The 23784-nt window shown below is 42.7% G+C and overlaps 1 protein-coding gene across 8 annotated transcripts in view; it reads left to right on the top strand.

The window, feature by feature from the left end:
- The first annotated feature begins 900 nt into the window (after positions 1-900).
- Positions 901-23784, top strand: part of DACH1 (dachshund family transcription factor 1) — a 362299-nt gene continuing 339415 nt past the window's right edge. For all 8 annotated transcript variants that reach the window (XM_075088190.1, XM_075088180.1, XM_075088153.1 and 5 more), the window contains exon 1: positions 901-1740. In XM_075088190.1, coding sequence (XP_074944291.1) covers positions 992-1740 — 749 coding nt within the window. In that variant the 5' untranslated portion in view covers positions 901-991. The remainder of the gene's footprint in view (positions 1741-23784) is intronic.

The raw sequence follows: 23784 nt of genomic DNA, 5'->3' as shown, positions 1-23784 counted from the left end.
CGGGTGTGTGTGGGGGGAACAACAACAGCAGCAAAAGCGACACCCGTCCGGAGGTTTCTGCTTTTGTCCGCGGGTGCCCCCGCCCCAGCCCCGGCCCCGGCAAGGTGCGCGACCAGACACCCACCCCCCCCGCCCTGTATCCGCCCCCCACCCCTGGCTCCCCCGCTCCCGCCCGGCCTCGGGGGAACGCTGGAGACGCTCGTGTTTCTCCACAAACTGTGTTGACAAGTGACTGCTGAAAAGGGCTGGGAAAATTACATCTCGTCTCTGGTGGGGTGAAATATGAAACATGTAATCTAACGGTTCCTGAAGAGGAGGGGTGGGGGGCGGCGGCGGGGTGGGTGGGGGGGGAGGAAGAGGGACTTCTCTCCCTCTCTCTCTGTTTCCCTGCTCCGGGTTCCTGGTTGGATAATTTGGGTTAATACTAGTGAGTGAGCCTTTTGCTGCTTCAAAGGGTATTTCAAGTTGCCGGAGCTCCTCCCCTCCGCACCGTGTGACAACAACAACTCGTCCAGCGAGCGAGCGAGCGGCGGCGGCGGCAGCCAGCACTTCCCAGCTCATTTTCTCTCTGTCATTCCCCTCTCAATCTTTGATCAATGTACTTGCCAGAGAGAACCGAAGTCCTTCAAACCTCCTCCTTTTCACCTTCGTCTTTAACGTGGTGCTAGAGCAAGGACCACAAAAAGAAAACTGCCCTCCCCCCTCCCCTCGGCCCCAGCCCCGCCGCCCGGAGCGGACTTCTCCTCCTCCTCCTCCTCCTCCGTCCCCACTTGCGGGACACTTTGTGCGTTTCTCTCTCTCACTCTGCCCCCTGCTCTCTCGCTCGCCGCAGCACCTGATCCGGGGTTATCCCCCCCCCTTCTTCTCCCCCCTCCTTTCCTTTTTTTTTTTAAAAAAAAAAAATATTTTTTTTTAAATTTTTCCCTTTCCCCTGCGTGTGTGTGTGGGAACTTTCCCCCCTCCCCCTGCCCCCTCCGCCGTATATGTGACCATGGCCGTACCGGCTGCTTTGATCCCTCCGACCCAGCTGGTCCCCCCTCAGCCTCCGGTCTCAACTTCTGCCGCCTGCACCACCACCACCACCACCTCCTCGTCGGCCACCTCCTCTCCGTCTCCTTCCATCGCTCCCCCGCCGGCCGCTTCGGGGACAAACCTATTCCGGCCGGAGCCCAACGCAGCGGCGGCGGCGGCGGCAGCGGCGGCGGCGGCCACAGTCACCTCCACCACCAGCGGCGGCGGCGGTAACGGCAGCAGCGGCGGCGGCGGCAGCCCCAGCCTGGGCACCGGCGGCGGCGGCGGCGGCGGCGGCAGCAGCAGCGGCGGCGGCGGCAGCGGCGGCAGCGGCGGCACCTCCACTCCCAATGCCAGCGCGGCCAGTGCGGCCAGCAGCCTGCCCGGCAAGCCCGTCTACTCGACCCCGTCCCCGGTGGAGAACACCCCCCAGAATAACGAGTGCAAGATGGTGGATCTGAGGGGGGCCAAAGTGGCCTCCTTCACCGTGGAGGGCTGCGAGCTCATCTGCCTGCCCCAGGCTTTCGACCTCTTCCTGAAGCACTTGGTGGGGGGCTTGCACACGGTCTACACCAAGCTGAAGCGGCTGGAGATCACGCCCGTGGTCTGCAACGTGGAGCAGGTCCGCATCCTGAGGGGGCTGGGGGCCATCCAGCCCGGGGTCAACCGCTGCAAACTCATCTCCAGGAAGGATTTCGAGACCCTCTACAACGACTGCACCAACGCCAGGTAACCGCCGCAAGGCACACGCACACCCCGCCGCCGCGCCCCCCCCCCGCCGCCGCCCCCGTCCCACCCCCGCGCGATGCGGCCCGGGCGGGCGCTGCGCCGCTTCTCGCTGCCACCGCGCGGGTCCGTGGGGTGGGGTGGGGTGTGTGTGTGGGGAAGCGGCCGGCGCCTTGCCGCCACACGCGCTCGGCACCCGGCCGGCCTCCCCCGCAGCTCCTTGGTGGGACGGAGAGGAGCGGGAGCAGAAGGGGTGTTTCTGCCCCTCCCCCCCCCCCCCCCCCGTTCCGTGCAAGTGTCGCCCTGTCATTGTCCCCTTCTCTCCCCACGGCCGAGGCGTGCCGGTGGCCCGGGGGGGGGGAGGGGGGGAACGCCACGGGCAGCGCAGAGCGCTGCTCACGCCGGGAGCGGGCGGGGGACAGCTGGGCCAAAAAGTGCTTTCTGAGCGGCCCCTCTCCCCGAGGTTATCCTTGGATGTATCTTTAAAACGGGCACCCCTGGGAAAAAGCTGCCCGAAGGGTGCACCGGAGTGGGCGGGGAGCGGTCCTGGCGGGGGGGGGTACACTCGCGTTTCGCGTAAGCGGGATGGGGCGCGGAGCTGCCTCCCGGGCCGAGGGCCCAGTGCGGGGCGGATGGAGGCCACTTGGCCATCAACTGCTGGCATATATCCGAAGGGGCACGTGTACTTTTTGTATAGGTCTATAAGGCAGTTGCCACATGGCGAACGGGGGGGGTTGGGGGGGTGGGGGCGGGAGGGCGGGAAGACGAGGAGGAGGAGGAGGAGGAGGAGGAGGCGGTGGCTGGCTTGCTTTGGGGTAGCGGGGAGAGGTGCCAGGCGGCCGGGCTGGCCTGCTCCCCCCGGGGGGCATGGGGGGGTGTCGGTCCCTGAGGAGCAGGTGCGAGCAGCTCCCGGCCTTCGCCAGCCGGGGAGGGAGCGACGGGGGCCGCGGGGCCGCGGAAGGGCTTTGGGAAGGCGGAATCACGTTACGGCGCAGAACAACGCGGGCGCGGTGGCGGGGATGGCGGCGGGGGCGGGCGGGCAGCGCTCCGGGTCCGGGCGGTGCGGGGGGACCGCAGCGCTCCTCTGCCCGCCCACCCCGCCGGGTCGGGTCGGGGATGGGGGGGGGGGGAGGGGGGCACGGAGAAGTGAAGCCCCAAACTTGGCATGACCGGGGGGGGGTGGTGGGGGTGGGGGTGGTGGGGTGTGGAGAAGGAGCTGGCAAAAGAGGAAATTCCTGCTGCGGTAGCAGCCTGCTTTGCAACTGAGGGCGAAATCGCGGGGCTGTTATCTCTCAATTCGTAGGTTACGGGGCTGAATCTGCTTGATGAGGAGAAGGGATGGCATAACTGCGGTGACCCCGAGATCAGAGCGGTCGGAAGCGCCTCCAGTTCCCGGGGGCTCCCCCTGCCTCGGGGGGGGAGGGGGGGGCTCTGGTGCTGGAGGGGTGGCGGGGACCCCGCACGGAGCGAAGGGGGTCGCACGGGAAGTCCCGACGCTACTTTCAATGTACGCAAATAAAGAGACGGGGCTCGTTTCACTTTCCTATTGTCAGATTTCAAGGTGCAGCCGCAGCCAACACGTGGGGCATTAACCCCCTGCGATGCCGTGCTCCGTCCCGTCCCGCGCGGCGGGGGGGGGCTGGGGGGGGCGACATGCCCTCTTTCCCCCTGTCCGAGTGAGCTCTCCGGGCGGTGGGGGCTCGTTAGCAACAGAGCAAGGGGAAGCAAAGCACTGACTCTGCAGTAGCTGTTGCGAGGTAGATTGTTGAAGTTTCTGAATATTCAGGGCAGCAGGACAAAACCGCCTGGAATAACTTCCAAGCGCTGACATAAGTGTAGCTGCTCCGGTAACTCTGCTGTTGTTTCATGTGGAATCAACATGAATATTTATAGCTGCTCTTAGACGATTGTTTTTGGTTGCTTTTTTTTCCTTTTTTTTTTTTTTTTTAATATGTGGCATGTAACTTGTAACAACTCTGCGCGAGTTCCAAGATTTGGTCCTTAAAATAAACTGATGGAAGTTTTTTTTTTTTGCTGCGGTCGTACTGTGTCAATTGCAAATTGAGTATGTGAAATTTAAAAAAAATAGAGAAACTTTCTCTTTTTTGGGGGGGGGGGGCGGGGGGCGGGGAGTACAGGGACACTGATTCCTGGACTTGGCAGGGCTATAAAAGGGTTTGGCAGCCTGGTTGTAACACGGGTTGATTATGTCAACAGCAGAGAACCGGCCGTGTTTCAGCTGTTTCTGAGGTCTGCTGTGTTACCATCCGGCATAGCAGAAATTACAGTAGTGGGTTCAGAAGTGGATAGGATTTGACCCTTGAAAAGCGTAATTGTAGTAGATTTATTTATACATCCATTAAGCAAATAACTTAATGGAAAGGATGTATAGTAGGTATGCAAAATGTATTATTACAGTATAGACGAATAAAGCAAAGTGGGTCAGTGAGTTTTGGTCAGAATGGATGTTATCTTCGGAAGATGAAACTCTGTTTACTTTCTGGGTTTCCCCTCCGACACATTTCACCCTGATTCTCCTTTCCTTACAAATTAATTATTCTTAATTATTTCTGACGTTACAGTAATTACACAGGATATTCTCATCTACTCGGTTTAGTGATTTAAGCGACCTTTGCAGACCCTCAGTTACTGCACGCTTTAGCCGGGTGATGTCTTTTTGTATCCTGGGTGGACACTTACTGTTGAGGTGGAAGCTGTAAGGGCCAAGTCCATCCTAGCAGCTAAATGGTTATACTCATCAGATTCAAAGATTTTGACCCAGCATCTTATCACTGTTATATTTGTCTCATAATCAGCTGATGCACTCGAACACCCTAATCCCTTTTTGGAAAGCTTCATCAAGGTTAATACGTTATTTAATCAAAAAAGGCATCCAAATAAAGCCATTACTTTGTTGTTCTTTAAATGGATTGAATTGCTAGTTGCCAGTTGCTGTGGAAATAATAACTTATTTCGAGGTGGAAAAGTTTTAGATGTGTTTCACCAAAATGATACATTTTAACTGTGATATTGCTATTTAAAAAAATCAATAAAACAAAAATCAATAAAACACCAAGGGATTTTCTATTGAATGCTTAATGTGGAGGTCTGTAAAGTGAATTGGTTTCTGTGTTTATTTGTGATACTACTAATAATAACATGATACTAAAGGACCTTTTTCTAAATTAGGCTTCTCTATCTGTTCACTGGAAAAATAAGCTTCCGTTATGGAAGATGACTTTTCTTTTCTGGTCATACTGACCTTTGCTTTTATTTTCCTCATAAAAAGCACTGGTTGCCAAACAGAAATCCAGGAAATGGCAAACTGTGCATTTAGCTTACATTCCGATTAAACGGTTTGACATTAATGGGATGCTAGAAAGCCATATGCCAGACAAATAGGGGAAGGATAAAGGCAAAACCTGGAAAATATTTAAAGCTACTAGATGCCAATCGAGTCAGGTTTCTTGAATGTGCGCGTGAAAGAGAGTAGCGAACTGCGCACTGGATGTCACCTGCCTAGGATTAATGACCTGGAAGCTATTGATCCCAGAATGTTTCTGGTCTCTTGTGTTTCGAGCACTTGTCGTGGAATTTCCCCATGCTGGGTCCCTCCGTGGAGTTTTCCCCATAGATTTAGGCTGGCTTTGGGTCGTGCCCACCCGAGTAAAGGCTGGAGGCGTGTGCCTTCTTCTGACCTCCCTCCTGTGGCCGGGATATGTTAATCTTTTCTGACATTTGAAGATGATTTTGAATGAGTCCATTGACATTCATACTTAAAGCGGGGAATTATTTGCACTGTTTGGAAGCTTATTTACAAATTCTGGAAAACAACGTAATTGATTTTTCAGTATAAATGGGAAAGATGCCGAACATGAAACAATTCTCTTCAAAGCCTGTCTTACACGGCAGTTATTCAGTCTCTTTGCTAGCTTCTGCTCCTCTCAAATTGTGTGGACCTAGCATGTGCTTGTTTACTGAATACTGCACGCTTGCAGAGTTTTCTTTCGCTTTGTATTAATTAAAGGAGTATCTCACCCAGATAGGTTAGTGCAGATCATAGATATTTTAAATGAACAGGTCAGCAAGTGCAGCTGGAAGGAATGTCAAATATATAGTGTCTGTGGTTTATATTGATGACCTTCCCTCTTGCCACAGATTACAAAAATACAATCAGCAGAAATACGGGGGGTTTTACAAGCAAAGATGACTTCTGGAAGGCCAGAGGATAAATCGTAGGAACTATGAAGAAGGAGTAAAAGGTTTGGGGGTGGCTTCCTCAGACTTAAAAAAAGCTAAAAGTCTTTAGCCGCTCGCAATAACAGAACTTTAATATCCATCTTAGGGTCTTTATTTATTGGTAAATATTATAAATTAGAAGCTGAGATCTTTGGACCATACTTATGACACCAGAACAGACTATTTATCCCTTTAATCTGATACTTAGTCCCTGGCAGTAGCCCAGTATCAGATACTCGAGGAAGGGAACGCTTCTCCCCAGTGAGCGTTCGTTGCCCGCGTGCAATGCTGCCGGCGCTGTTCCTGTGCAGGGATGTGAGGGGCTGCCAGTGATGGGCAGAGGGGCATTTTCTCCTGATTGCTTCACGTGATTTTCCTGAAGTATTCAATGTGATTAACTCCTCCTTTATCATATAGCTATGAATATTGGTAAAGTTTTGTGTTTTTTTTTTTCTTTTTTTTTTTTTTAATCTTTCACTGGTAGCATGCAGTTTTGTTGTCAGTTTTGTATCAACTTTAGGTGGGAGAACGGGCTGTGTGAAAGCACAGCAAAGAGCGTTGTTATTTCCACAGGCCATTTCTATGTCCATTCAGATGCTCAGTTTGATCTTAGGCCTCCGCTCTCTTTCTGGAGCTGCAGGCAGGATGACTCGGGGGCTGCAGATCCCACCTGGGATGCTGGGTGCCAGCACCCCGCCGCCTGCCCCCGTGGGCTGGCGCCCAGGGGGCCACTGCTCCCACGCGGCTGTTCTTCGCTGCCACTCCTCAGCACTGTAAAGCAAAATGCACTTGAAGTAATCATGTTTGTTACTTGTCTGCTTCATATTTTGTAATCTGGAGTGTGTTCTGAATGTTTGTTGGAAATGATGATTTTGCTTGACTGCCATTTAGTATTTCTTCTGTTTTCTCCTGTTACTAGATCGTTCCAGACGGCTGTTTTTGCCTATCACTGCGATTCATCATCTAAAGTGAATTGCATATGAAGCAGAGAATTGTCATACACTGGACTGAATTTTAATATTTTCCTTTTGAACTATATCGTAGATATATTAAATTATTTCTGCAATCTCTGCTGGTCTGGTACAGGTAAATCTCTTTCAGCATTGCCATATTGCCTCTTCGTGGAAGAGCTTTACAAGTTTAGCTGTAAAAATTCATTTCTGGCTGCAGGATAGCAGAGGCAGCAGTCAGAAACTACCGAGTTCTATTAGAATTTTGTGAGCCAGCGAACCGACAGTCCGAAACAGCCATGATGCCTGTCTGTTTTTAAGCAACAGGACTGGATTTAGATCCTCTTTGTTCTTTGATAAGTTAAATATGTTTTGTTTTAAAAATAACATTTGGGGCATCTGCTTTGCATTATGAGTTAATTCCATTCATTGTTTTAAAATAGTTATTAACCTTTTGCAAATTATATACTGCACATGAACAGTAATTTTTTCAATAATCTTTAAATGTGCATACTGTAACAGTGCCGTAATGTGGACTGACATAATATGAATTGACAGTAAATTTTTAGTTGCCTAAATACATATTTAAATGATAGAGCTGAAGAGTCATCTGCAAAAAGCTATTATGATCCAGAGAGTTAATTCATATATAGATAATTTCTCCAGTATGCATTAAGGAAGAATTTTTCTTTTTCCATTACCATTTAAATTATTTTCAAAAATTCTGAAACATAAACCAAAAATCTTTATATATTTAGAATCGAGGTATGTCTGTGACTTGAAATGATAAAATCCAGGTTGCTTTGAGGAGTAACTTTATCCTTAACCCCCTATGTTCTGCTTATTTATCTGACACGGCGCTCAGCCTGGGGCATCTCCTAACAAGCGCTGATGTTTCATTTCATAAGCAGTTCAGAATATTGAGGTGTAATCTATCAAATATGGAATTTTAGCATTAACTGTGAATAACTGTGAACTGTTGTAAACTTCTTTTTTTTTTTTAAATGGAAGAAAAAGAAAAAGGGTAGTAGTATATTTTCCATAGCATAAAGTAGAAAAACGCTGTCACTGGGTTTCGTGAGAGGAAGGATCAGCTTTTGACCATACAGTTACGTCCCACTTTGGAATTCTTTACTCTTAATCACTGATAGCGATGAGCTGGGAAACTATACCAGGGAAGGATAACTCCATAAGTACTGAATACTTGCATTCTCTCCTGCTGAGTTTCTATACGTCTCTTGTAGAGGTGGGGTACTGGACTGAAAGGACCCTGAGCAGCAGTTCAGGATACATTCACCAAAACTAACGAAACCGCTTGCATGAGTTGTGATTGAGGAAATGGATCACAAAATGCATTTTGGTTCACATTGCTTTAAATGACGTGTTGTGATAATTACATTTAGAGTCAACATCCTCCTGTGGCAGGTGCATGAGTACGTACAATACAATTTGCAGAATTGTATGGAAAGATCTTGTAAATCTTGTGTATCCAAACAGTTTATTCAGAATAAGCAGAAACATTCGAAAACAGTATAAACATGTTTTTAATATGCTTAATATTATCCTTATGGTGTAAGAAAACAGTCTAAAGTTTTTATTGTGCACCCCTGAGAATACTCGTGTGGGTAACACCTACATAACTTTCTGTTCATTATTCTGTTTAAAGGTACCCTGTTCACTCCAAAACTAATTTACTGTAGATGTTTTCTTTGCATCCTGTATACTTTACATCTTCCTTGTGAAGAAGCAAGTTATTTCAATATGAAAAATGTATTTTTTGCTAAAAAAATCAAACAGTGGGATTTTATGTCCATTAGAAGGCTGAAATCAGCCACAGTCCAGAACTGGTGGAGCAGGTGCAGTTAAAATTTCCCGGTGCACCTTGCCACACTCACTGCATGTTCTTTTTCCATTAGAATAGGAGGATGTTTTGGTCCTGAAATTTTATTCACCCTTAGAATTTATAGAATTATTCTCTAAATTGGCCAAATGGCAAATTTCTGCCTAAATTCCTTTTGATCTGAAACAAGCTCGGGTTCAAGCAAAGCTTTCAGACTAGTTTTCTTATTCACGCTATACTTTTATGTGATGCTAAAAATATTGAAAAAAATGCACCTTAACTATTAAGACATGTAGTTTTTATGTTTAGTTTGTTCCTTAGATTGTATAACTAACTGCGAGGGCCATACATGGGTGTGCGTATGGGGTACCTGGCTGACAAAATAACAGAGTTAAATACTGGAATTGGATGGAGCTGGGGAGAAAGGGGAAGAAGGGGAGTACACAGGACTGCTGCAAACATTTTAGCATAATTGACAGCTAAAATATATTTGTAGCATTACGATGTCATGATTAAAGATCATAACTCTGAATAACCTTCACGTCAGAGCACTTGTTAACGCTACTGTACTGAGAACAGGTAATAGATATTTTACATTTGGGCCAAAAGCTGTTGTTCAGGACGTGTCTGTCAGAATACGCTTGTATTTACAAATTGTTGTATGATAGAAAGTATTTTTAAGTCTTACTTTTGGGAAATGCTTTGCTTTTTCATCTTGCAAAAAAATTGTAAGAGATCAAAAAGAAAGTGGCTATATAAAGCAAACTAAAGGGAAGAGGTCATATATAAATATGTATTCTATAACTATTTATTTACATCTTTTGTAACCTTGATTTCATGTTGTTCTCATACTTACTAATGAATTATTATTTTTTTTCAATAAAGAGCTAGATCCTGATTTTATGTATGGGACAGAAAAAAAGCCGCTTTCAGGTTATAGATACTGTATTTTTAAGAAAAGTACAAAAAATGTGTTACATTTTTATCTGTGATAAATCAAGTCAGGGCTTATTAATAGTTTGAGGATTCTCTAAAAAAACATTGCTAAAGCTATTATTTTGAAATTATACTTTTCCAAATGTAGTAAAAATATAAACTTAGTATTTTTATTGGTTTTATATCATGTTTTAATGGATGACAGTGTTATCTGTCTTTACAAAGCATATAATTTGTTTCCAGTCTCCTGGCCTGCTGTAGAAATCCTTCTTTGTTGGAGAAGGTCACCTATAGGACTCAGCTATTTACACTGAAATAAAAATGCTGTAGTTTTAAACCATATGCTTAACTTTAAGAATGTGGATAGTCCTGTTGCTTTCAATAGCCTACATACATCTTTTAAACCAAGCATATGCAAAATATATTTGGAAGAGCTATAAAAGAATCAGTTGACATCTTTGGTAGGAAGCTGTCTGACTGTATACTTCCTTGCATGTGTACGGACAGTTTGAGAGCACTGAAAAAATGCTTTAGATTTACTGCCCTGTAAATTAACACTTGTTGCATAAAATAGATTCATGATGCATTTTTTAACGTTTTTGTGAGTATTGTCTTCTTTCATACTAATTAATTTTAGGAAATCAGGGCAATGTCTTGGCAGGAAGGAGTATCAGAATTTGGTATAACCCATGGCTTCATACCCCCTGCTGGGAATTTCTGTATTCATTTTTGTAGCACAGAAGCAGTCTATCCCTTCGTGAAGGGAGTGGGCACTTCCAAGATGTGTGCCATGGCTGTCACTTCTCACATTTTAGGTCTGATACTCACTGATAGTTTGGTGGGAAGGAAGTGAAACAATTTTTCAGTTGTTTTCTGTTTCCTTAAATTTCTGCTTAAAAGCAAAAAAAAAGGAGGGAGGAAAAAAATACCTCAGGTGGTATTAAGTATAGTGTATAGTAAGGACTGATGCAAATGAAAATTCATATGTTCTCTTTTTAATACATTTCTTTCTTAGCTTGTTAGAATAGTTCCTACAATGTAGATGATACATACCTCTTTATTATTTCTGTGTCTGATACATATACCACTAAAGACTAATGCCATGATTCTGTTCCAAATTTTATTGTATAGTGTTCTAATTCAGAGCAGGTTCAGGGTTTTTTTTTGTGTTTGGTTTTTTTTTTGTTTGTTTTTAAGCTGATATTCATAGCTTTTAACAGGCCAGGTTAAAAAATAAGCATGAAATGGTAATATTTTATCTTACATTATTGGGTATTGTAGATGGCTTATGATTCTACTGATTCCCTTCAAAATTATTTTGCTGCTGAAATATCATATTAAAAATAGAGTAGTAGAAAACGAAGCAGTAATTTGCAGTTTAAAGTATAGCTGTGTATAAAATAATTTTTTGAGAAGCTATGAGGAAAATGTATTAGAAACATTAATTTAACAGCGTATAGCTGTTTCAGGAGCACACATGCCAATTGCGTAAGGAAGGAGTTGTAACATTTCGTGGGGAGGGCATCAGTGAGGTTTTTAGTTGAGATGTTTGGGTATAGCCACAGCTGTTGGATTGGCTTGAGGCCACCTCAAGGTGCAGCAGGTGGGATGTGGCTAAGAATTAATAAACTTTCAACAGATTTTACCGTTCAGAGTTTCTCTGGCGTCATCCCAGTAGAGTGGATGGAAGGGTGGAATTTATGTTCAGAAGAAGCAGCAGCCCACCTCCATCGTATGTAGATCTCACATTTACACACTGAGAAGGTAGTTTGCTTAAAGACCCTGAATTTCTTTATCTGTTACCCTTCCTCTGCTCTTCAAATCTGTTGTTAAAAGCTCCCCTAGTGTCTGTCCCTGTGGGGAGGTTCCTGCAGAGATCAGTCTGCCCGTGGGCTGAGATGGGGCAGTCCTTGGTGCCTCCTGGCCTTTGCCCTGCGTATAGATGTACAGGCACGCATTAGAAGATGTTTGCGTGGAGCTGGCCGGTATACCCTTTGCATAGGCTGGGGAAGCTTTAGTAGGGCCAGAGGGAGTATGGCCCCATATGGGTGGATTTGTGTTGCTCAGCTGAGCGGTCAGACTCAACCCATTATCATTTTGGCCTCGTTGCAATGAAGTTCAGATTCGAGGACGCAGTGCGTGGGACATGACATTAAACACAGTAACTTCACGTTGTTCCTGAAGGAGTGGAGCCTCCATGGTGTTCAGCTCTCCGCTGCTGAGCCTTTGCTGATGTGGGTCGGCTAAGTGCACGTTTCGTCTTTTCTGGTGACCCCTTCTATGATTTTGTCTCATCGTGTCTTTTTTTACATGTTTTATTACTTAAATTAGGGTAATAAAATGATATCATGAGAGGTAATAAAATAATAGTTACGAAATGCACTGCGAAGCATACGTGTATTCACAAATATTCCAAAGTATGACTACATGAGTAAAACATTTTGACATTAAAGGAGAAGGATGTCGTCAGTTAAAACTGCTGGCATTGTTATGTGATAAGGTCGTCTGCTCTTTTGTTTGGTGTGCCAGCTGATGAAAGAAAAATATTTATTTTTAAGAGGTGAAAAACGCAGGCATTTTCATCAACTTAAATGAAAAGAGCCAACTAGTTCTAAATACTGTTTTGTGAAATCATGTTTCACCCCCGTAAGTGGTTTTCAGTGTGTAAGGTGTGCTGTAATTGGGATGGGTCTATCTTTTCAGCTTGGCTAATCGTTTCCTTTCACAAATCCAGAACGCATGCAGATTTGAACTTGTAGCCAGGAAAAAGTGCTGCCATGCTTCAAATTGCCAAAGGACCTCAAGGGACAGAAACTTGACCTGGTTTTATGAAACCATAGAATTACATTTATACAAGTTACCCCATGGGAAAGGAATGAACTGATCCCAATTCATTTCTAAATACTGGGGCCTTATGGGTCACATTTGAATTCTCTTCTACACCTGTTTTTCTACTAAATTTTTCTGAGGACATTTTTAGAAACTTACTTTACCTTAGGTATGGGTCATGTGCCTAATATTTAACAGTTCAATGTTCTAATTCTTTAAAATGTCTAATGGTTTCTCAATATAATTAAGCTGCAAAAAGTTTAAATTATAGGGTTTGTTCGGCATGGGCTAAATCCTCAAACCATGAACTAAGTGAACTAAGTTTAGTAACTTAGGCTTCATTTTCCTGCATGTCAAATGTGAACACAGAGCAGGCAGTGACTATAGTCAGTACGTGTATGGGCTGTAGAGAAGAGTGTGACTTTGCAGATGGGTCATTCGGCTGCTCATCTGGGACATGGGACATGGTGGCTCAAGGTTCAGTGAGACAGGTTGCAAGGAGACACCGAGACTCCTTTCTTCCTTCCTCCAAAACGACCTTTCTCCTTCCCTCAATTAGACTAAAAATTTGGGATTTGGAAAATCTGGGTTCACATCTCCTCTTGGAATCAATAAAAGTAAGGAGTAGGTGCTACCATGGCTTTCCTCTTTCAGTACTTTGCTTTGGGCTAGAAGCCTAAATACCCTATGGGGAATGCTTACCCCTCTCTGGTGAGGTGGTATGGTACTTAAGGTGTCCAAGTGTTTTTGCCAGCGTAGTGCTATGTTGGAGAATGCCAGCTAACTTGAAACAGTGGGCCCTAAGGACAGAGAAGGGTTCCTTAGTTCATTTGAATATCGAACTATATGCTTACAGGGTTACATTAAGATTAGAATTAACTTGCATTTTGATTTATTTAACAAACTGAGTGCTCTGTTCAGCTTAAGTTTGCCTCAGCAATTACTATCCCACAGAGGCTCTGCAAACCTTCCAGGCTTCGCTTCCACCTTCTTGTGGAAACCATTTCCTATTCTCAGGCAATCTTTCCCACCCTTGAAAGACATTTTCAGTGCTGAAATTGGCATTAAGTGCCTGCAAAAATCTACCTGTTTCTAGTGAATGAGTGACAGATTTGGATACTACTCATGTAGTATAGATTGCTTTTCTCTTTATACACCAATCTTAACACTTTAGATCGACTAACAGCTCAGCTGATGATCCCTGGCTGTAGACTCTCTACTCTTCAATGTGGGTGTGGCAGAGGGGGCTTTTGTGTGGAATTACTGCTCCCACTGTCACCTAGTCCTGAGTTTGTAGTCACTTTTTTGGCTTGGGCAAAAAGGGTTGGAAGGTGAGAAATGGGAATAATAGTGTTATCACAACAAGTAAGAAGATATTTACTCTCTTTGTTTTTCACACCGGTGTGTTTTTCTGTACAGTTTGTGTTGAGCCATTCATGACTTGGCTGGTCTGGATAACCAAACTGTTTTGTGAGGTGTCATCCTAGAGCCCTTATTCATGGCCTGCACTTCCTTTGACTGGCATAGTGAAGGGCAAATCTTCTAAATGGTGGTTACTCATCATCACCATGTGTTTATTATAAATGTGTACATAACGTCCCTTTCCAGTTCACCTCAAAGAAGTGGTCATATCAATCCCTAAACTCCTTTTTTGTCTTTCTCTAAGTCAGCCTTATGCTTTTAGTGATTCAGCTTTTGTTGATGCTGTCAACAGGTTTGACTATATGTGATACTGATACTCTGAGTGGGTAGAGGGGGTCATTTTTTCCAAGGCACAAAGAACGGTTTTGTTCCCAAATGACTTATAATGGAAGGTAGAGGTTCGGTTGCGTTCGGGGACTTAAACATTTTTTTTGTAAGCACTTATTTGCTTGGTTTTTCCTTTGTAGTTCTGTTGTTCATAAGTTGGGTAGAAGATGTATTAATTCTACTGTATCCAGAATAAGTGTAGATCAGACCAGTCTAAGGCCTTTGACTTACCAATAAAACATTTTGGCTGCTTTCTGGTTTTGGTGATAAATAAGGGAAACCTTTAATATCAGCTGTAGTGGCAATGAATACTTCATTTTGATTGAAATGCTTATCTTTAATTTTCATTGTGTCTAGAGGGGAAAAAATTCCTTTGTTATCTGTTTAATAATAAAACAACAACTCAGAATGAAGAAACAAATTCAGATTTTCAAATTCAGAAGTTTAAACTCTCCCTTTCCCTTTCCTTTCCTTCTGTTTATTTTTTTCCCCTCACACAGCTCTCTGGATTTTGAAGAAAACGAAGATGAAAATTTGCAGTCCTTCATGGAAGCCACGTTTTATTAGGCACTGTGAAAACTTCAGATAGAGAGGATTCTTGGTTGGAAGCAGTTGCTAACCCTAGCAGTAGCAGTAGGGACAAGAGCCCTGAGGCTACGGGGCTGGGAACATGCTGAAGAGTGGCATAGTGAAGAGGCAAAAGTGAAAGGCTGGTTGACAGCATGTTAAAGCAGATTTACCCAGTGTTACTGTTACATGCAGCCTTATAAGTTTACATATGTGTGATAAAATTTTCAGTCTTTGGATCACAAATGTTTCCGTTTTCTTTGCTAAGTAGGACTGTGTTTAGAGTAGTGCCTGGGAAAGCAAGAAAGAAGAAATAAGCTTTGCTTTAGAGTTTGATGTGGGATGAGATTCTTGTGGAAGACATGCTAGATGGGAAGAAGGTATTTGTGTTTTTATTATATACCTGAAAGAATGCATTACGTCTGTCCTTCAGTCGCCTCTTTGCTGGGGCCGGTATCCATACGTAGATATAAGAAGTTACTGTTAGAACATAAGACTGAGTTTTGCTGATTACTCCTCCACTAAACACTAAAATGGAAATACCAGGCACTGATTATGCCTCAGCATAGCCTCAGCAAGGAGAGAGACTAGAACGAAACAGTTTGTTAGGCATATGGGTTTTTTATAGAAATTCACTTATTCTGGAAACTCTCACCTATGCTTTGTATGGTTCTAAGTTGACTTCAGAAGCATATAGCTGTAATTCCCGGGTTTCTTAATATTTTTTCGATTCACGTGTGCAGCAACAAATACGGTCACTATGATACTGGGTTGCACATAAAAGTCATAATCCGGCAGACAGGTAGGAGTCTTTGGATTGTGTAAGGAGTCCTGTTGCCTGATTTGTAGGAATAAAATTATGCAGGTCCTTAAATACTGTCAGTACTGGTACCCACATGGCATAGCTAGCAGAGTTTTCATAAGCTGGAGTTTCACAGATACCGTCAACCAAGTGTGGGAATGATCAAAGAACATTATTTGTAATCAAAATATGAGTTAGGTGTTTATAAAACAACTGGTGGGTGCTTGTGTGCGTGTGAAATTTGCTTACACGAGTAATCCCATTGATTTAAATGAGAGCATTCATGTGATGAAAACAAGTTCAACACGGGAACGTTTAGAAGATGGTGACCTTAGAAACGAACGGTTGTCTTTGGAAGTATTCAAAGGGTGGTTATTAAAACTTAAAGCCGAGAGTTGCTGTTTGAAGGCAAAACTGGCTAGAAAGACGTGTGGGGAGCTCACCTGCCAAATAATAATGTGTTTTAGTGACACTGGATAACTCTGCCTCAACTTCCTCATACTCTTTTATTTGGGGGGGATGGTGAAAGGTATGGGAAGGAGGGTGAGAGAGGGACGGTGACAGCAAGGCTGTTTGTTTTTCTCGAAAGTTGTTTGTGATTTCAGGTACTCATGGGAAATCTCTTGATCAGATTCACATCTGTTCCTGTCAAAGTGGGTGCTAAGATACCGGTCACCCAGCAACCATGTCCAAGAGGGAATTGGGCCGATAATAACTTCAAAAAGGAATGACAGATGCTAGATTAGGATGAAAGACAAAACGCATGAAAAATGAGCTTGTTAGAATAAAAAAATATTTCAAGCACCTTCATGCAAATTAAATGAATATTGAACATTTGCATGCAGTAATTTCTACTTTTTCTGTTGATTGAGAAGAAATAAAGACGGTATATATAAAAACATAAATGTAAATTTTTCTTTTGCACCAATTAACATACAAAGCAGTATCTTTCTTCTAAAAATGAGATTAGCCACCTGGGTGCTTGGCTGTATCCCACATATGTCGCAACATTTTTGTAATGAGTATGCTTCTGTTGAAGGAACACCTTATCTAATTCTTCGTAGCAAAACAAACAAGGAAGCAACCTTATATTAATTTGAAAATACTTTAGGCTAGTGTGGCTCTCTTTTTTTTTCAGCTGTGGTTTTCAGAGCTGAATTATTTCCTGCTGTCCTTGAATTCAATCGGTATAATGTGCATTAATAAAAGATCACATAAGATGAGTTCAGACCAAATGCTAAGGTTTCCTATTGACTGGTCAAACAATACATTTTTTAAAACACGCTGCCTGTCAGGGTAACATGAAAAAGAAATAGTCACTTTTCCATGCCTATGTATTAAGATAATTTAAATAATCTAACAATTTTATTATTGAAACATTCATATAACAATCAGAATTTGGAAAAGAATGATAAAATGTTCTGATTGAGAAAGGACTCTGTGTCTTGGTTTAGCAATGTCTAATGTGGTCACGTACAGAAATTGATTTTCTTCAGAAATTAATTAATTTTTCATATCGCCCTAAGCTGCAGTTAAAAAGAGTGCATACTTGTCTGTTTTTTCCAGAAATATTGCCTAATCATATTAATACCATTGCCCCAAGGATGAAAAGATAATTGTACAAATGCATTTGGAAATATGTATCACTGAGTATTTATGATTAAATTATGCAAATGACCCAGCTCTCATCCTTTCCAGACCCAGATTGTCTAATTAGGATTGATATGCTGAATAGATGTTCCAGAATTTGAATACAAGCATGTCCAAAGAGCAGAAAATTGGAAATGACAAGGCTGAAATGCTAAGAAAAGTGTCTTTCCCTTTTATACTTTACTAATGTGGTGTTAGCAGTTGCAGTTTTTCCTTTGGCTATATTGTGTGACTCATGTGTCCTACAAGAAATAACTCAGGAAAGAAAAATCAACTTTCATAAATAGCATTACTTTGCTCCGGACTTATTTTTCTTTAAAAGTCTGCTTAGTCATTCCTCTCCCCTTTAAAGCTTTGTATCCTTCATGTTAAAATAATGATGTATCCCACATAAATTACTTCTTAATTTGGAACACTGTTGTCTGTAGCTTGTCTCCAGCTGCCGGTGCTAGATATTTAGCCCGTCAGCTTCTCATGGATTCAGATGAGATTTACACACCTAACGTTTTTAAGTTTGGTGGGTATTTTTGGTTCTGACTTACTTGAATTCACAATTCTGTAATATAACAACCTTTTTTGGTTTTAAGAAGAGAACTGGTGTCTCATTAAGCTTATTTATAGGCATTCCGAGTTGGAATAATAGCTATCAGCAAGTCTACAGCATTGAAATCCTTCTTCAGTGGGCTGTTTGTTCATTTATCGCTCTTGGAAAGCTGGGAGAAGAGCCGGGTGAGGAGCAAGGAGGAGTAGTGAACTGTCAGTACTTCAGCCATTGTTAGCAGCAGGAGTCGCTCCCTCTGAACTCTGTTGGCTCCTGCTTCCCATCTGCGGGATGATGGATTGCTGTGTTTAATACATTTCAGCTTTTGTCTGTCATAGTGTGGATAGACAGCGCTATCAATGATTTCAACACTGATTAGAGCGCTGCTTGTACCCACTGCTATTGGGCAGGCACCTCCCAGCAATGTTTGATGTAGGAACTCATTGGCACTCGCGCCATGCGAATGAGTCGCTCGGCTAACTCGAGGTGGTTTTAAACACCTACAAAAGACTGCCAGGAATTAGCACAGCGCCTCCAGAACAAAATTCAGACACCCCGACGAATGCTTTGGTACCAAATGTAAATGCTCATCCCGACTGGTCCTGAGCTCAGAGAGAAATGTCTCGTGCTTTTAATAGACCGGGGATGAGAGCAGGGATGCAGGGATGCATTCCAGGGGGTGTGATGTCAGCGGCACTCAGCCCATCTGTACTTAAGTGTTTCGCTACTGGTGATACGGTAGGAGTGCAAGGGTTGCATTGAAGCAATAAGATACGACGTGACATGTGTCATACAAGGATTTGCTAAGCCGTGGGTGCTTTGTGGTTCACAAGTCCACGGGCTGAATGATTTCAACCACCAGAGAAGTCGCTGTACACCAGCACAACATATGCCCTGGAGTGTCTTCTAATAATTATAAAATGGTGCAGTGGACATACAAATTGGAAAAAAAATATAATCATGTTACAGGCATCATTTTAGGGAAGCGGATGTATATTATTTTCATTATTAGCATATTTTCCACTCTTAGATGAAATTATTATTAAAAATCTTAAGTGTGGAACAGTATTGTATCAGAAATAAATAGATGGTTGTGCTTGCTAAAGCATATAGTATTAGCTTTAAAAGATGCTTGACCCAGTTTTCTTGATTTGGACCATTGCCCACTATGACAGGCCAGGCTGAAGATAACTTTCACTTCATTTTGGGCTGTGGGAGGAAGGGAAGTTAAATCAGGAGATATTAATCATCCTTAATTTAGCTTTGTTAGTAGATATTTTAATTTGGAGAACCAGAAGAATAAGTAAGTAATAAAAACCACCACTAACAAAAGTGGAGAAATTCCTAGGCTTAAATGTGTTTTCTTTACCCCTACTTCACTTTATATTTGACCTTGGCATTTTTTGCTTTTAAAAAATTTCTTCGCCTTTGGTTATACCAATGTTCAACTTCCATGGCTCTGCTTATAGGCAAAGGTTTGTAATTTCTGTGTTGTGCTTGCTGGAAATATAAGCTCCGCAGCACAGTCGTGGGATGCCATTTTTATTCCTTTTTAAGATGATCCAGGCAGTGGCAATGCTCATAGGGAGGAGTGTTCATGCTAATTAAAAGCTTGAGTTTACCTTTCAAAAAAATATTGGCAATTTGCCTGGGAAAAAATTCTGTCGTCAGTCACCATTTTTAATCTACTTGGCTGTTTGGAGTTATCTTCACTTTAAGAGTTGCCTGGTTTTAAAAGTTGCCTGGATGTTGAAGTAGTTTCTTTGACATCATTCCTAAGTGCTCACTTGCCATATATGATGATCAGAGGATCTGAGGGCTTTGTGGAAAGGAGTATCAGTAATAAGGAGGGCATAATCTTGACATTTACAGCTGCCAGCTTTTCTCGGTTTAGGCTCCCTTTGCTAGCAGTGGTTTCACAGCAGTGAGACAAGGAAGCTTGAGGAGTGCTTTGCAAATTTAAGAGAAGAGTAACAAATAAAGGTTCTTAACGTATTAGACCTTTCCTGATTTTTTTTTCTCCTTTAAAATAAATGGCATTTGGCTAGAGATAGTGAAGGGGTTGTTATTCTGCAGAGATCAATAGCTGGAGCATTCATACATGCACAGATTGGAAATAACAGCAACTTGAAAGTTAATGAAAAGCAAGTATGAAATAAATGCATGTATTAGTAGGTGATGTATTAATAAATGTATCATATAAATATGATAAGTAAAGGAATAAGATAAATATTTCCTTAATCAGATAAAAGATCTCTGTTGTTTATATTATTTCTGTAGAAGTAAGGCTGTGATTTACAGCCTTTTCTGATAGCAGGGCTGGTTTAGATAATTTTGCCCCTCTTCTGGTTTCCTCCAGGCACCACTACCGCATTCCTGTACAGCTACGCCTGTACAACCGTGTGTGACCATTTTCTGAACAGGATCAAGTCTAGGTTAAAAATGCTTTCCACTCACTCCCCCCTTTTCAGTATTATTTTCATTAACCCTAATCTGTTTTGGGAAAACAGTTCACCATGTGTTTTCTTCAGCAGTTGTGCTGTTACAAGTGAACGGGCAACAGGGACAGAAATGAATGATGGTGGCGGGAGCCGGGGGGGAAACCATGCCTTCAGTTTTATGTATCACCATCCTGTGTGCCATGAAATTGTCCTGCATCCTAACTGCAGTGTCCTGAGCCTAGCCCGGGAAATGAACTGTGGATTACACAGCGGTTTTAACGCTGTATTTAAAAGGAGAAAACAGGAGGGGGGTTGGCGCTAATGAAAGGAGAAGTAGAATCTTTGAAAGAAAAATGTATGAATGCAGCGAAGGCCACGCTCTTCTCTCTTGGAAATCTGCTTTACTGAATCTTGGCAAGCTGGCCTGCTGTGTACTGCAAAACAAATGCTGTTGGTCTCTGAGGTGCAGCATGATTTCGGCCTTTGGATTCTCCCCCTAGCCTTGTTCTGGTGGCAGGGAAAGATGAGATGTGGGTGTGCACCATCTTCCATGCCCCGCATAGCTCAGCTTGTCCAGGGAGAGGAAGCCCACTTGTTACAGAGCATCCTCTGCTCTGTGGGAGGGACTGTACAGTGAAAGAACCCAGGAACTCAGGTCCAGCCTAGGTCTCTGCTTGATGGAGCGAGGTGGAGGGAAAGCCTTAAGTTGTTCTGCTGTTTTGAGTGGACTGTTGTCACTCATACCTCTTGCCTTCTTTGCATCTTCTTTTCCCCTGATAATGGCATATACATTAATATAGAAAGCTTCTCCTATAGCTGTGCAGGATCTGATGGTGTCACTTAGATCTCTGGGTTCTAATACAGTATAAAATTACTGGCTAATGTTTTACTGTGAGCATCTAGTTGACAATAATCCCGCCAAATGTTAATGATGATGGAAATATTCTGCTGTCTGTAAGAAAAGGTAGGCTACGATAACCTGTGCACTTTTTGCAAGCGATGTTGATTGATAGAATTATACTAGTTTGTACTTTTTTAGCAATACTCTTACTCTATTATTAGTACTATTTAGAACAGAAAACCTGTTTTAAACACTAGTTGATTTCTTCCGCAGCTTTTTGCAAACGTGATGGAAATACATCTGAAGCTACAAGATCCTTGTGTACACAGAACTATTGAGAAACTCAAAATTTCCCTGGGTAGGCATGGTTTTAGCAAAACTTCACTCTCTTCAGAATGGTCTGACTTCACTGTAAAGTGGGTTCCACTGTGCTAATCCTCTTGGAATGCAGCAATTATCACCTACCATATAGGTGTTAAGTGCTGAATTTCAAAGGGATTATCACTTTCCTCCTTTAGTGGCTAAGCAAGAAGAGAAAAGTTGTTAGTACTTCTAAAGGGGAGGGAAGAGGGGAGGAAAAAACCAGAGATCTCTCTTGTTTTCTTTCTGTGGTTTCCTTCAGTCTGGCAAAAGATGAGCAAGCTGCATTTCGCTACAGCTAGTTACTTTGGGTTTGATCTTTAAGAATTCTAATGGCATTTATTTCCCAGCCCACTGAAGTACCCTTCTTCTGTGGAAAGAGGTAAATATCAGAGCCATTCAGAATAAAAACCGAGAGTTATGTAGGTGGACAAAATTATATAGGAAAACCAAAGTTCTCTATATCCTTAGAGTATGTTTTCATCATCTGGAGACTTTGTCAAGCTAAGTACATAGCAATACTTCAGTCTTCAGCAATCTGTAGAAGTTGGTATCTTTTCAGTCTAAAAACATAATTGATGGTTTTATTGATGTTGCATACAGAGCACTGGAAATTATCCTAAAACTATTTTTGTGCATATTCTCTTTCCATGTACCTTTTTCTTTAACTGACATACCAATATTTTGTTCTTCTACTATCACTGTCTACAATACGGATAATATTAATTTCATATGGGTGTTGGATAAGGTGGGATTAATGTCCTTGAATCTTTTTTGGTTTTTTAACCCCCTCGTAAGAATCTCATCTCTGGCTACTTCTGTAAGTGCTTGCTCCTGCAGTCTTGATCTCCAGTGAACTGTTGTCTGGGTACATAACGGGCAATGAAAGCAGAGCAGAACCCTGTGACCCTAACAATGTACCCTGCATACCATGCAGCAAACAAAGGCAATGCTTCTTCCATATTTGATTTTCAGATTATGAGTTCGGTTTCAGCCTTGAAATGAGCTCAACATTCCTCAGTGTCATCTAGTAATTAGCAGGCGGAGTATTCAGCTCTTCCGTCTGCTGTGTTTGTTTTTCAGTAGGAAAAAAAGGGAACTCCAGTCGCCAGGGACAAATGTGTGCACTTGAGTGTACCACTGAGGTACGTTCTTAAGTAAATAGAGAAGCCAGAGGCTTGGGTGCCCAGCACATATGTGTTATTTGCCTGGCCTTTTGCCTGCTCAGCCTACCTTTCTTTAAAAACGTATAAGGATCAACAGCCAAGTCTCCAGGGGTTGCTTTTGGGTTTGTTGATGTGAACTAAATGGGGAAAGGTAGTTAGGGAGAGGATGCTCGCATCTGGAGAAGGATTTAAGATGTTACAAGAAACAGAGGTAGGTAATAATGGGCAGGAGACGCCTGCCTTGTGGAGAAGTCTTATTTGTGAGGCTGCAAAATAACCAGAAGGGACTTTTAGAGAAGAAGGCAGCATTTGGCATTGTATTGATGATGCTGATAGGAGGTTTCGTGGAGGAGGGATGCAGAATATCAGGTTATAAGATTGTCTCCTAGCCTGCTAGTTTTATTTTCACTATCACTTTATTTGGATGAAGGATGATAAATTCTGTGAGAAGTGCTTGGTCTAGAGCTGGCTTTCTCAGTGCTAAGAATTTAAAGTCTTAGTGCTGGAAAATGGGTTAAAAAAAGTTGCAGTTTCTTCACAGTTAAATCACAGGAGTTCATGAATTGCAGAATTAAGCTGTATCACAGTGTTTAGAAAGCATTTTCCAGGGATTGCACCAGAACATTTAAAAAAATGATGAAAATTTTCTTCTATTAAATAAAATATTTTAGACATTATATATAGTGCTTGAAATACAAGATAGTATATCTTGGTGCTGGTAGTATTAGTTCTTATTATAAGAATTTGTAAGATACATGATATCCATTTTTTTGAAAGAAGACATTAAAAATTGCGTTTAAGTTCTAAAGCTAACAGTATTTTCCTGGGAATAACAATCTTCTTAAATGTAAAACAATTTGATGGAAGAACTAAACTTAGGAAGTTGTAAAAATGAGTATTCTTAATTTTTAATGAATTTCTGAAATATTAATTAATTTAGTCCATTTTTGATAGCAGTAATGGTTTGTAGACTTTATGGGGTATTTTGAACTGCAAGGGCTTAACTGCTTAACTTTCTGTATCAAGATGATAATAGTATGTACCACCAAATGTCCACACTGGAGAGAAGATACTTTGTACTGTTGGAAGTGATGCTCATTCAGGTCTGTTGTGCATGCAAAGAAGGCAGTATTGAT

Source organism: Phalacrocorax aristotelis, chromosome 1 (genome assembly GCF_949628215.1).
Source record: "Phalacrocorax aristotelis chromosome 1, bGulAri2.1, whole genome shotgun sequence".
Taxonomy (NCBI): domain Eukaryota; kingdom Metazoa; phylum Chordata; class Aves; order Suliformes; family Phalacrocoracidae; genus Phalacrocorax; species Phalacrocorax aristotelis.
The sequence above is the reverse complement of the archived record's forward strand: the minus strand, read 5'-3'. Positions and strand labels throughout refer to the sequence as shown.